At 45.7% G+C, this 13,358-nt stretch overlaps 2 protein-coding genes and 1 long non-coding RNA gene across 4 annotated transcripts in view; all 3 read right to left on the bottom strand.

Moving 5' to 3' along the window:
* Positions 1-515: 515 nt before the first annotated feature.
* On the bottom strand, positions 516-2,304 carry CUNH1orf74 (chromosome unknown C1orf74 homolog). The gene is made up of 2 exons (XM_019514057.1): positions 2,282-2,304; positions 516-1,846 (listed from the first exon to the last, which is right to left on the bottom strand). The coding sequence occupies exon 2, from the start codon at positions 1,768-1,770 to the stop codon at positions 970-972; it is 801 nt and encodes a 266-aa protein (XP_019369602.1). The 5' UTR covers positions 1,771-1,846; positions 2,282-2,304; the 3' UTR covers positions 516-969.
* A 949-nt stretch (positions 2,305-3,253) lies between these two features.
* The window catches only part of LOC109295290, a 27,396-nt gene continuing 17,291 nt past the window's right edge, over positions 3,254-13,358 (bottom strand). The window contains exons 2-3 of the long non-coding RNA XR_002096718.1: positions 3,543-3,551; positions 3,254-3,264 (exon numbers count right to left, since the gene is read on the bottom strand). This is a non-coding gene — a long non-coding RNA (uncharacterized LOC109295290). The remainder of the gene's footprint in view (positions 3,265-3,542; positions 3,552-13,358) is intronic.
* Positions 4,126-13,358, bottom strand: part of IRF6 (interferon regulatory factor 6) — a 16,182-nt gene continuing 6,949 nt past the window's right edge. For both annotated transcript variants that reach the window (XM_019514058.1, XM_019514059.1), the window contains exons 2-8: positions 9,094-9,270; positions 8,419-8,623; positions 7,432-7,554; positions 6,101-6,247; positions 5,488-5,880; positions 4,918-5,036; positions 4,126-4,554 (exon numbers count right to left, since the gene is read on the bottom strand). In XM_019514058.1, the coding sequence (XP_019369603.1) occupies positions 4,333-4,554; positions 4,918-5,036; positions 5,488-5,880; positions 6,101-6,247; positions 7,432-7,554; positions 8,419-8,623; positions 9,094-9,267 (1,383 nt within the window). In that variant the 5' untranslated portion in view covers positions 9,268-9,270 and the 3' untranslated portion in view covers positions 4,126-4,332. The remainder of the gene's footprint in view (positions 4,555-4,917; positions 5,037-5,487; positions 5,881-6,100; positions 6,248-7,431; positions 7,555-8,418; positions 8,624-9,093; positions 9,271-13,358) is intronic.

Consider the following 13,358-nt stretch of genomic DNA (forward strand, 5'->3'; position numbering starts at 1 on the left):
GAAACACCCCCAACAATTGCATATACAGGCTCTACTGTATTTTAGAAATGTGCTGAACAAACTTACAAAAGGCCACCAAAAAATCTTCTTTATCTGGACACTTGCCTCAGTACTTCTACTGGAGTGCCTCCACCAGCTCCTATTATTTCACTCGTCAAGTTCAAGTTTCCCATCAGCCTGTTTCACAGGTCTCACTTACCCAATCCCACCTCATCCCCTTTGCTCCTGAGTGTGTAGGGGGCAGGTCAATGGACATACTCGCATGCTCTTGCTGTGTAGCATTCATAATGCATTATTAAATCCCCGTACCAGCTGAGCTCTTTTGCTTTCAGAGCAGCGTCTCTTTGATGCAGACATAGATTTGCACTATTATTAGGAAGTAGAGGACTCCAGGTCCCAGAGGGCAAAACATTTTATTTCATATTTATAGCAAACTTCATATTTGAAGCACCATGGAATTATAGAAATTTATTTGTCTTGAATATTCTTGACTGGCCAGTATTATCCTGGCTTTGCAGACTGAGACCCACCAAGTGGAACTAGTGGAAAACCTAGAACAAGTCAGGGTTTCCACGTTCTTATTCTTCCAGGCAGACCACCACTGGGAGCAAGTGCAGAGCATCAAGGGAGCTAGAATAGGGAATGGGACCAACTTCAGTTGCACTTGGGAGAGGCTGCCAAGTTGAGCAGCTTACCATTCAGATCTGCTGTGTGGGGACAGACTGTGACAGCTGTGGGTACTTAAATTCAGGCGTGCATTCCTAGGAAAGGGAAAAAACTTAAGCCACAAGCGATAAGGGGAAGTAGAGGATCAGCAGGTTAGCACACTCCCCTTACCACTGCCCGTATTTTGAGCCTCTGTTTCGGCCAAGCCCGTGGTAAGGTGTTCTGGGCTTTAGGGCTGAACCGCAGGGACCTGGTATCCCCTACCCATCCCTCCAAACTGAGGGATAACGAACGTCACTGTGTTTACAGAGCAACAGCAGCCAGGGAAACCACCTCTGTTGAAACTAAGACATTCACAAAGTCACTCTGTGAGCTGAACAGATCTTTCATACGTCCACACCATAAGTCCAGCTCCTCCTTCATAGCAGGATACAGGTTCTCTGGGACACTGAAGGAATAAATGTGGACTCTGAGATCCTTACTTATCCGAGGGCAAGAGGCCTGGACAGTGAAAACTCTCAGTGGAGTCAGAGACAAACAGTTTTCAAATCCCTTCTCTGCATTAAAGACATAGGAAGCAGGGTAGCCCAGGAGGACACCGAACACGGTGCACAGATTCCAATCAGCAGAGAAGATCTGACTGGTGGAGACCGGCTGGGATGCGACTCTCTCCACTGCTTTGACATGAGCCAGTAGATCAGAAACGTGGCCTTTTAGAGAGTCCACTTGTTCTGGCTCACAAAGTCGGGGGCATTCCCTAGACGCAGAGACATCAACGAGGAGGACTTTGCTCCTGAGCAGCAGCGACTCCAAATGCAGCACCGTCTTCTCCAGGTTGAGAATCAAAATATTGTCTGCAATGCTGAGGAGGTGCAGCGGATGCCTCGTCAGGCCGATGTCCTGGACCTGCCGCAAGTAGTCCCGGACCTGCTCGACTCCGACTGCATTATAATCGTACAGGAAAGCAGGCTTCAGTCCAGAAGCTACAGCTAAGATCTCCCCAGCCAGGTGCAAACACCCAGCAGGAGATAAACCTTTCTTCTTCCCTCTTCTAAGGTTTTGCTGAGCTGCAGCAATTAGTAACGGAGGGGACAGTGTTCCCATAGCACGGGCTTGGCTGCTCCGGGGTGAAATTTGGCTTTCCTTTCCCCATCAGCTGTTCTGCAGCTCTAGTCACCTCCTGCAAAACACCAAAACAAGCAGCAAGACTACTGGAAAAGAGACTCGAGGGTTTTCTTAGCTTCAAAGTTGTATTTAAGTGTACAGCATTCACTCCTAAAAAAGTTGTTACATGCATGCATGCAAGACCACGCACCTAGCACAACTCTCCAACACCCCCCAGCTCACAGAACAGACCCCACATCCACACACAACCCTATCCTGGCAGCCACGCCACCCCTTTGGTGTTCAGGGGGCGCTGGCACGGGCCTTAATGCACGGTTGCAGTTTAGAAACCTAACAGGCTTGGAGGAAAAGCCCAAGTCAATAAAACATCGCCCCTGCAAGCTGAGAGCATCCTCCAGGAGCTGCACATCAGCTGCTTGTCTCTCTTCCTTATTCCCAGCTGGCAAAGCAGAGAAGAGGGGGGATAAGAGGAGGAGCAAAGGGTTGTTACCTCTTTATCTTCCTCTCCAAAAAATAAAAAAATTTTTAAAAAAATCAATCCCCCAAGGGGAGTATCAGGCAGCAGCAGCCAGCTCCCCCGCCCCAGGCAGCAGGGACCCGGCCCTGCCCCACCCTGCAGGCAGCCAGCACCAGGGAAGGGGCTCGCTTTGCCGCCCACGCGTGCAAGCCCACGCCGGCGCGTGCAAGGGGCAGCACACCCGAGTGCAGCCCGGCTGGCGCGGGAGCAGCTGCATCGCCCCCGGGTTCCGCTTCCCCTCCCGCCCTCTCATCAGCTGATGTGGGGAGGCAGCGCTCCCCCTCCCGCTCTTAAAGGCACAAGCTGCAGCCCTGGGCATAGCCCTGCCCCTGCCTGCAAGAACCTGGGGAGCAGCAGGGTTTGCATGTGCATGTGCATGTGCATGTGCATGTGCATGTGCATGTGCATGTGCATCTGCATCTGCATCTGCATCTGCATCTGCATGTGCGGTGGCAGCAAGGGAAGCTGAGTTCGAGGTTAGGGAAGCACTGAACTGGGTTACCCATCCTTGGAGGAGGTCAAGGCATGGCTGGACAAAGGCTTGGCTGGGATGTTCTGTTTTGGGATGGTGCTGCTGGCAGCAGGGGGTTGCACTAGATGTCGGGGTCCCTTTCAACCCTTGTTGTCTAGAGGAAAACTAGAGGGCATACAGGCGTCCGGTTTCAAATCGACAGAGTAGCAGAAAACCAGAATGTCCTCTCTGATGGCCCCCATGCAGTGCTTTACTATGATACCCACTTTTTTTCCTCCTTAAAGTGGATTAAAAATGTTTAAAGAAGCACTTAAAATGTGCTGTGGCGTGTAGGGTTGGAGGCAGCTGTCATTTGTCAAGCCACCCAACCTAACAATCTCATGAGGCACGCATACAAAAATAGTAATAAAAGCACGTTAAATTTGCGAGTTGTGAATTCTGCTTGGCAGCACAAAGACCATCATTTCTTTCTGGCCAACATCTTCTGTAAAGTTCAACTTTCCTAACTGCAAACCTAGACAGAAAGGAACCAAATTACCCCCAGCGGGCCTGGTTCCTGTGTGCTGTGATCACGCGACCAAATAACACCTTTTAGAAAACAGAACTGCCAGCACGTGATGTACAGGAACGCCAGCTGTGGCACACATCCTACACGGGTCCCTCTCTCTCGCACACATCTATCATTGCATCATAATCTGACATCCAGCACGTACTCTTCAGTAGCCACGGACAATCGGATGCACGCCGCAACGCAACGCTCACCTAAAGCAGCTAAGTAAAGGGAGAACAGGTAATAGGTAGAGAGCAACTTCCCTTAGAAAAAGAGGCTAAGTATTTGGGCATGGAGCACGACTGCAGTTAGGTAGCGAACTAACTTTTTATTACTAACTGCCTGAAGCACACTGCATCTTTCTCCCTTTCAGATAGAGACGTTTATAGTACTGACTCCTGTGAAACACTGGCTTAAAAGACCTCATATAGCAACACTAAAATGTCATGACGATGGCCCAGATTTTAGCCTTACACTCTTCAGAACTGCATTACACTAACGATTGTAATATTCAGCTTTGAGTTTTAATTTTGAGTTTAATGTTGACTAATTGTTTGGGTTCAAAGAAACAGCGTCACTTAGTATAAAACGTGATAGTAAACAAAGAAAGCACCAGCCAGCCACTAGCAGCTAGAGAACAATAAAAAATAATGAGTTTTTTCTCTCTCATTTTATTTCTCAAAGCAGTTTAATGGAAAGTAGAAAATCGTTTGACAGACGCTTAAGAGAATTAAAATTGCTTACATCGATCTAGTATTTATACACAGCCTGTCAGTATAGGAGTTTTAATGAGAGACAGTAACTAAAGATGCTGCGCCTAAAGCTTTTCAATTTAGACTTCCAAAAAGTGAATTCCATCTAGTGTTGAAATCTGGCCATCTGCATACAGGATTTTCACAGGTTTCATTTTAATGCAGGCAAGGCACAAATTAAGATTATCCTTTGATATGTACAGATAAGAAACTGGGGAGTAAGGCAGATATAAGCCGGAGACCAAACGTGTCATTGCGCTGGGAGCGGTTGAGTAATCTGCATATTTGGGCCTGGCATGGGCCAGGTATCTTGGTGGGTCTGCAGGAGGCGGTACAGCTGCTTCAAATGGGCAACGATGTTGTCTTTAATATCCGGCGTGGAGATCTGAAGCCGCACGCTGCCACTGTCGAAGGAACGTGTGAAGTCGCCTGAAAACATTTCATAAATCATCCGAGCTACAACTGGAATGACCTGTTCAGAAAAGAAACCTTGGTTATTTCAGCCTAATTAGGACGATAACCCAAGCAGCACAGTAAATTTGCAAAGTCCTCAAATACATTGGGAATCTCCCGTATTGGAGAAGTGATCTGCAGAACAATTTCACTAAACGCCAAGCTGTGGTTTATACACTGAAGCATCCCACATCAGTGAAAGCTGATTTCATCCCACTTGGATTTCAAAGCCAAAAAATCTCTGCTGATTTCAGTTCAGGTTTCTCTGCTATCGAATGTGCTGAAACGGAGAAAAACCTGCTGAAGCAAAAAAGCCTCCACTGGATTCAGCTGCTCGTTCCACACGTGCCCTGGCACATCTGTGCAAGGCAGTAGCTCTTACCTGCACCACAATCAGCTTTCTGTCTCTAGGTTTTCCATCAGGCCACTCTTCCCCAAAACAGAAGTAGATCTCAAAGGGGGGCTGCTTTTCCATCTGTCCTTTCTGATGAGCAATCAGTTCTAAGAAGAAAGGTAATGTGGTAAATGTGGGCATTATATTTCCAATTGGGTATTCAGCATACCCTAGCTCAGTATCTCCACCCCATGTATTCCAGAGCCAATCTACCTCCAGCAGCTGATTGCACTTCTTTTTTCCTACCCACACGCAAAAGCTGTACTAGCTACCGATACATATCAATGAGATGAACAAGGAACCTTTTATTCGGCAGATAATCTCTTTGCCTTTTTCTTCTCATCCTGTAACTGAGCCAAAAATCCACTGAGGTCAATGGAAAGGCTCCCATTTACTTCAGATGAGCCTAGAAATGGGTGCTACATGTACAGAACATCACCAAAGCGAGGAGGAAGAGTACCAGTCACAAACCCCAGTCTCGATTTTCCAGGCTAAGTGCTGGCCAAGGGGCAGAGCCAGTAATCAAGGTGGTCGCTCGGCATTAAAAAAGGTACCTACCACTTAGAAATGTTTCCAGACAGAAGAGCTTGACTTTCTTTTGCCTCTCAATCAGGTTTGGTGTGGTGGACGAAGGGGCACATGGTCCAGACCAGTACACCTTGCACTGGCATAGCCGGATGGCATAGATGGCATGGCCACTGACCTCCAGAATCAGTCCCCTGTCCATGACATCTAGCAGCCGACTTGTGAAAATCTTTTGATTTTCATTGGTGATTTGTTCTGTTCCTGGAAACTTTACTTGCTCCAGACTAATAGGTCCAAACAGCTCTTCCTGGTCTGGCATAGGACCCAATTCTCCGTAGAACAGCCTGCATCCCTGGGGATTGCTGACAGTTGTGGTTGCCCCGGTATCTTTTCCTCGATATTCAAACTTTATTTCTAGATCTGTCACTAAGAGAGAAAATGGTTAGAATGGCTTTCTTGGTGTTTAAAGACCCCTGCAGGGAGACGCTAGTGTAGGAAGAACAGTGCAATACAAGAGTTGCAGAAGTCCAGTTTAAAGTCCTGTATGCTGAAGTGCGTGACGTCAAGTGTGGTAGAAAACAACAAACAAGCCACTTCTTTTCCAATTCCAGTGACAGATGCCCCATAAATGCATATACATACGTACTGGGGAGAGAGCTAATCCAGAGCTCAGGAGAGCTGAAGAAGTCATGCTGCAGAGTACTTGGGGGCATCTCCATATCTACCGGTTCATTCTTGGACCACGCCGCTTCAGTGCTGCAATTTTCTACGCTGGCTGGAGCCATCGGGGAATCTACAGAGAAGAACCAGGCAAACTGAGTGTATTTTAAAAACTCACACCTTTCTTAATTGGCTCAGTCGTTAGTGCATGTTTATTATCAATGGGGCAGCGTAATCTGCACATTCTGGCATGCAGCTAGCTAGAAAGAATTTTGCCATTAGTTTTCCATACTGTCCAATATAGGCACACACAAAAAATATCTGTTCTCATTTTTTTATTCTACAGTTACCCTGTTAAATGCAGCGGCTCCTGGTAAGACCAAAGTTGGTGTCAAATCACAGATCCACAGACCATGTGAAATATGAACAGGATCCCTTCCCCCTCCAAACAACACCAGAATTGTTGGTTTTGAGCCACACCGAATATTGCCAAAGAACAACAGGGGAGTTCAGTACGTAGATCCATTTGGGCTTCAGCTGTCCAATATCAGCAAAAGATGTGTCAACAGGCTGGCTATCAGGCACCTCTCTGCAGAGAACTGGACTAAACAAACTCGATGCGCACAAATTTAGATAGCCCCATTCAACGGTAGCCTTCAGTGTGCATTCTGCAAGCACTACAGGAAGAGGTAGTAAAATGTACTGATTTGAGCTGTGGCTAACACTTTAAATGTCTTTATTTGAATAAGTGTTAGCAACGTTTGAAAAACAAATGGAAAAGCAGTTCAGGTCATGGGTTAGCGTACCGGCAGGGTAGAGCTCCATTGCATCTCGTATCTAACCAGCTTGCCTAGAGAGCTTTAAACCTCAGTCTCACCCCTAGCAAACTGCTACACAAGAATATTTAAATGCTGAGACAACACTACTGTTTAAACTTGTTAAGCCATAACCTAGGTGAACAAAATATAGCCGTCTGAATAAAAGATGGCTCCATTATTATATTTTAGGCTGACATTTAAAACAGGGGATTCTTTGACTGACTTTTATACAACAGGCAGTTATCATTTCAATAAAGCTTATTTAGGGGAATCTAATTTACTATAGCTATAGGAGACAAAATTATCTGTCCATGCGGGAACAGCATTGCTGCTTTAATAAATTTCTGAAAGAAGCCAGGGGTTAAGGATAAGGTCACCTGGAAACAATTAAGGAATTTTAGTTCATCAAGACTGTGGTACAACCCAAACCTGTTGATTACACGCAGGCTGATTTATAAGTCAATGCCATCATGGATACATCACATCCTATGGTACTGACCATTAATATTAAGAAACGGAAAAGTGTCCTGTATGGGGACATGTTGAGATGGGTTTAATTCTTCTTCTTCCTCATCATCAAGGTCATTATCTTTCTCATCCCAAGGAGCAGAGCCAGTGGACCCTAGAGGGAAGCAGGCATTGAAAGCACACTGAACTGTTTGGACACTGAAAAAAGGAAGATACAAGACACAGCAGATGCAAGAGATCTCCTTCTCATAAGGAATTTAGTTAAAGCTTAAATTTCAAGGTACTGGGCAAAAGTCATTCCTAGAGCAACTCCACAGTGTCAACTTTTCCTAATTTAAACACATTTGTTTTTCTAATTCACTGTGTTCCGCTTATCCGAAATGTTTTCAGGGTTCGGCATTAAATGGGGAAGCCACCTTCCAACTATCAGGACACACAAATAAATTCCCAATTGTTTCTGGATTGTGAATGTTTTTGGTTCTGTTCACAGCTTTCGCCCTGGTAGAACAATACCCGAACTGAGCGATGAGTCCACAATGAAACACGGGAAGCTACTAAAATAGTGGATGGCATCCGTTTTGAACAACCTGCGGGGCTAAGAGCACGTGTCCTCTGGTGGGAAACTGCAGTACGTTCACTGCAAAAACCCACTGTTTACATGCTACGATATCAAATACTAATTTACGAGCAGAAAGGAAGTTTGACACGCAGCTACACAAACTACTTAAGCTTGATTTCAGAGGTAGGAGGCAGGCGGAGAGAAGGCTTGCCAAGGACAGTGCAGCATTTAACAAACATCATTCGAAATAATGAGCTAACTCCATTACTACCCATAATGCCACAGCTAAATGTGGGCTTTAAATCTTTTAATTGGCTTAGTCAAAGAGCCTCCACTTGACCTTAAAGTTTTAAACTGTTTGCAGAGGTAGCTTAGTTGTTAATATGCGTCGGAGAAAACAGGCACATGCACTGGACTGATACCTACTTAGTAACCAGCACTGTGTCACCAAGCCCTCACCTGGATTAATGATTGATCCCTGGGACTGCGGGATATCGCACACTTCGTAAATTTTAATAGGGTTCATGGGCACCTCTTTGGTTCCATCGTACATCAAGTTGAATTCCCGGCTTTTGTTGAGAGCACATCGGAGCTGGGCTTTCCATTTTGCAGGGTCTGGTTCATCGACTCCTTCCTGATACTTTCCTGTTTCCACGGCCCAAGCCTGGAGGCAAAGTGCACCAGGCTCCGTTAAGTCCTGCTGTTATTCCAGTTTTGATCAAGAGTCAAAGTTTCTAAACAAATCTACTGTAAAGTGTGTTGCCTCTTTCAGGGGAAGTCTCAGCTACAACACTTTTTATGGCAGTAGCAATCAGAGCATTTTTTGTTCCCCCCGTGTTATTTTTTCTTTTTCTTTCTAACACAAAATAAAAACAAAGATCAGCCTCAAATTTTAAGAGTGACTACATGCATTCACAGCTGGAGGCTTGTTAAGAAAGCTTAATTTGCATGCGGTTAGTACTCAGAGGTACCAAAAAAGACCACTACTCATTTTGACAATGTGGGCCTTAGTTTGCTGCGTTTGAAGGAAATGGTTTAAACAGGGGGTGAGAGAAGCAGTAGTCAAGAAGCTAATTAAAGCCAACAAACTCAAAGGATTTTAACACTGTGTCTTCCTATTTCCCGCTGCCCTACCTTAAAGATGGTGTTCTCCTCTTCGTGCTGAGGACTGTGTCGTGTTGCGTGCTTCCAGGGGATCTGAAATCGCTTTACTTCCCGATTTAGCCAGACAAGGCCTGGGTACAGACCACTGTCCACCTGGGCTACCAGCCAGGGTTTCAAACGAACTCTCCGTGGGTGTAGTGCCATTATCTACAAAAAGACACAAAACAACAACACAAGCCAACCTCAAGAAAAAGTTACGACTTTGCTTTTCTAATTAATTTAGCACAGTTTCAAGAAACTGCGTAAAGGAAATTGAACTGGGCAGTTCAAATGTGCTGGAGAATTTTCAAGATGCTTATTTAAAAGCATATCTTGAATAACCATCAGATTTAGCCAGATTATGGATTTAGTAGAAAGTGTTCCTAACCTGTCACTAAAAAAAGGGGCTATTTAAACCCTTTAACGTAGTTTAGGTAAAGTCACTTGCAGACCAGTGCCCCATTACATTAAGAGCTAGAGGTGGGTAGAAGCTGGTCTGTAACATGTCAATAATTATGCAGTGTCAGGGATTAACTCCACTCCAAATGCATGCTGTCAAATTTGTTATGCAAACCGTCCGTAGGAGGAACAGCCCGAATAACCTCTGATCAAATTATTCAGCAGTCACAGAGGTCTTTTCTCTCCCACGCACAATTTAAATAAGTCCTAAACAGGAAGAGTTAGTACTTATCTCAAAGGGGGCAATTCTGTATGGGGAATAAGAAGAATACTTACAAAGATTTCATTTGAAAGTAATTTCACCTCTTCACATACGGTGAGTTGCAAATCAAATCCTGTAAGTAGAAGTCCTTCATTGGTACCCTCACCTATATCATGCAATAACCCGGATTAACAGGTGCATTTGTAGGCTTCTCTGTCTCTCTGGCTCTGGGAGGGTGTTGGAAAACAGCGTGCTGTCAGATAGACAGACGCCTTCTGCAGTATGCCTGTAGCCTGTTCAGCGTAACCCATGATTTAGGGCTACAAAAAGACGAAGCTGTCTCACAGCTCCAAAACCAGCCAAAGAAATACTTAATGGCGCCATTCAGGAAGAAGACAAGTCCCCTGACTCAGTTTTGGTGGCTTGTCTAGATGCTCATGCTTGTACCACACTCGTCATGACACACACAACCACCCAACTTCAGCTGAGCAGTGCTTCTCATCCCAACCTTCACCAGTGAGGAAATTCAGCTTCCCCCTCCAACCGAAGGCTCGCTTAATGAAAGAGGGGATGCTTTTTCCAAGCACAACACAGCAGTACCCCTGAATTTACCTCCCTAGAATTTAATCCCATTGCTAGAGCATGTAGGTGTAAAATATTCTAGTGAAATTACCGGCCTTTGCTGGCATGCAAAGATGCACACAACTTTCAGGCTGATATCTGTTTGCTAACCAGCTCTCTTTACCTTAGATCTGCAGTTCCCAGGCGACACTGGTTCACTATAATCTTCTTAACAACTGCTACATTGCAAATGAATGAAACACCAAGTTTATGGTTTGAGAACCCCTACCCTATGCAAAGCAAGGCAGACACTTGAACACAGTCTCACAGCTCATCCTTTTACCCTCCCCACCTCTGAAACTTGGCTACGTTCAAGACATTTTTTTTAATTTGTGCTCTCTGCTAGAAACCATCAGTTGCTATCTAGCACAGCAGGCTTTGGGGACTGAGAGTTACCCTTGGCCTCCCAACATATCTCAGGTCACACCGACGTGAAAAACAGTAGCCTGAGGTTAATTACACTACAGTCCATTTAAAGAGATTAAAGTTGGCATCTCTACCATTACTAGTTTGCTAGACCCAATTTTCAGTCTGTAGTCTCTAGCAGACAATCATCCTTTCCCTTCACCAGCACGTTTTGCATACACTTGAGGACACTGAGCCCAAATGTGATTTGAGAATGCTTTTCAAATTGCAAAAGAGATCCCGTGATTTTAAACCAAGGCCGATAGCAATGCCAGGACTTTTGCTGCTTCGTTTCAAAAGTGACCATTAGTCCCTCAGGAAATGCACGTTCCCTTTAGCATATGCAGCAAAAGGACTGCAGGTCTGACGAGCCTGAATGGAAATCTCACTTACATCCGGTGAGGCTGGCTAGCTTTTCATTGCCAAAGCAGAGAAGTGCTAACATTTGAGAGAGCACATGATACCACACAGATTGAATTAACGGGAATGGTCACTCCTAACCCAAGCGCCTCGTAACCTTCCTGACAGCTTTTCCCAGCATGAAGGAAGAGCGAAGCAGAGCATTAAGATACATCAGTGGAGTGCTATATTTTCTGCTCACCTCTCAGTAGTGATGGTTACCAGACCTTTTCTACACTCAGGACATTTTTGTACCGATTTCCTATCAGAACCAGTACAGTAGTGGCTTGGCAAGTCCTGGGTTGGAGGATGGCCCCTGCCATGCTCATGGCTGGGTCTTGATCCCTTGGCTAAGATCAAGCGAGACTGGGGGCATCTGAACCACAACGCCTCCCGGCCTGGGGCTTGCCCATAAGATGCCTGCCTGGATTTGGGAGGGTGGGAGGATTGAAATACTAGTAGTTTGCACTAGCTAGTGAAGCGAAAGTACTGGTGACGGCAGTGGGAAGGTATGAAAACCGGCCTAGATGCAGCCATTGCAGGTGCAACCTGGAAACCAGGAGGCTGCACAGCATCACTGAGAGAGGAGAGTCTGGTCCTGCCTGATCTGTAGCACTAACAATAGTGAACAAGCAGGGAGGTTTGACTCCAGATCCAGCGCTGAGATTGCAGGGCTAGGAGTAACACAATCGATCAGCTTATTGTGCCCACAGTTTCCAGCACAGACTTACATGACCGTATTGCTCCTTTTCTGAAGATCTTAGAGTCCAGTGGGGAATTATTGAGGGACTAATTTATGCAGTTCTTCGAAGCAGAATTCGACTTGAACCTTCTGGGGTAAAAAGCACCTTTGAGTGGCGTTTACGGCATGCAAGTTCAGCACGGCGCTCGAGTTTCTTGCATGCCCCCACTGTGATCCTCTGGTGCACTCCCTCTTAGGCTATTCTTGACTATTCACTCCATCCAGAAAGAGCACACACCAACTGCAGATGCTGTCAGCCTGACAAAGGGTATTTATACCCGAAAGCTTGCAAAGATTTTTTCCATTTTTTTGAGTTGGTCTAACAAAAGATACCAGATTTACAAAATAACTTTGTCTCCCTTTTAAAGGAGTTTGAGTCTTTGATCTTTTTTTTCCCCTTGCCTGAAGCAAGCAGATTTGTCCTAGCAGGTCAATAGCACCAAGCACTGCGAGATGAAGCAGGATTAATATGAAAGCAGAGACAGGCAAAGCCACCGCATCCTCTCATACCTGACCTCCATGGCTGCCCATAGACCTAGCTGCTGTTGTAACTGCACTAGTGTGCATCTCTCCTCTCTGGCACATCCCCGGTCTTTAACTGATGTCTTGCTACCAGTCCCTTACAGACCTTCTTGTCTTCTTAGGTGGAGAGCAGTGACTCAAAGGTGAAACTTGGTTTCGAGAAAGCAAGCAATACATCACAGTTCAGTTTCAATGAATCAGAAGGACACGTAGGAAATTCCCTTGTCCCGGCTGCCCACGCAGTCCAGGTTTATTCCTAATTTTAGAAAGCCTACCCCATGCCCTAGTTTTCATCCTGTGCCAAGGTTTTCTGATTGTTTGAATGTTCGGAAGTTTTCAGCGAACATTGAAAATATAAAATTTGGGGGCTTTTGGTCAGATCCTAAAGGGATTTGCACACTTGCCATACAGAAATCACATTCAGTGCCGAAATGCAGCCACTTCTAGGATAAAGCGCAGCAACTGTTTGCTCCTGGTGTAAACCAAGTGACAATAAACTGAGGAAATGCCCTCGGCATCTGCATTTCTGGGTTTGGTATGTATGAAGGAGACTGGTGGGCCTGCTGTTGAGTTGGCACTACAGTAATAAATGATAAGTGATAACAGTAGCTGATGCACTGTCATTTCCCCCCATCTCGCATTGTGGTGATGGCCTCAAACAGGTGAAAATCAGACAAATACTGGTGCACACTCCCCACTGCCCCAAATCTTTTGAAGCACCCAGGGCCTTCTGAGCCCTGTGCTGCAACCTGGTGTGAAACATCTCCCAGCTCCTCTGAACCTCAGTGCAAATCATGCGTGTGCTCTTGTGAATGGGCTCTGACTGTTGCCTAGAAACTCCCGGGCTGCTGTAGTGTACTGTTAGGTTACCATATTTCCAGTTCCAAAAAAGGGGACACCTGTCGC

This window comes from Gavialis gangeticus, unplaced genomic scaffold, assembly GCF_001723915.1.
Source record: "Gavialis gangeticus isolate Ggan-Ray unplaced genomic scaffold, GavGan_comp1, whole genome shotgun sequence".
Classification (NCBI taxonomy): domain Eukaryota; kingdom Metazoa; phylum Chordata; order Crocodylia; family Gavialidae; genus Gavialis; species Gavialis gangeticus.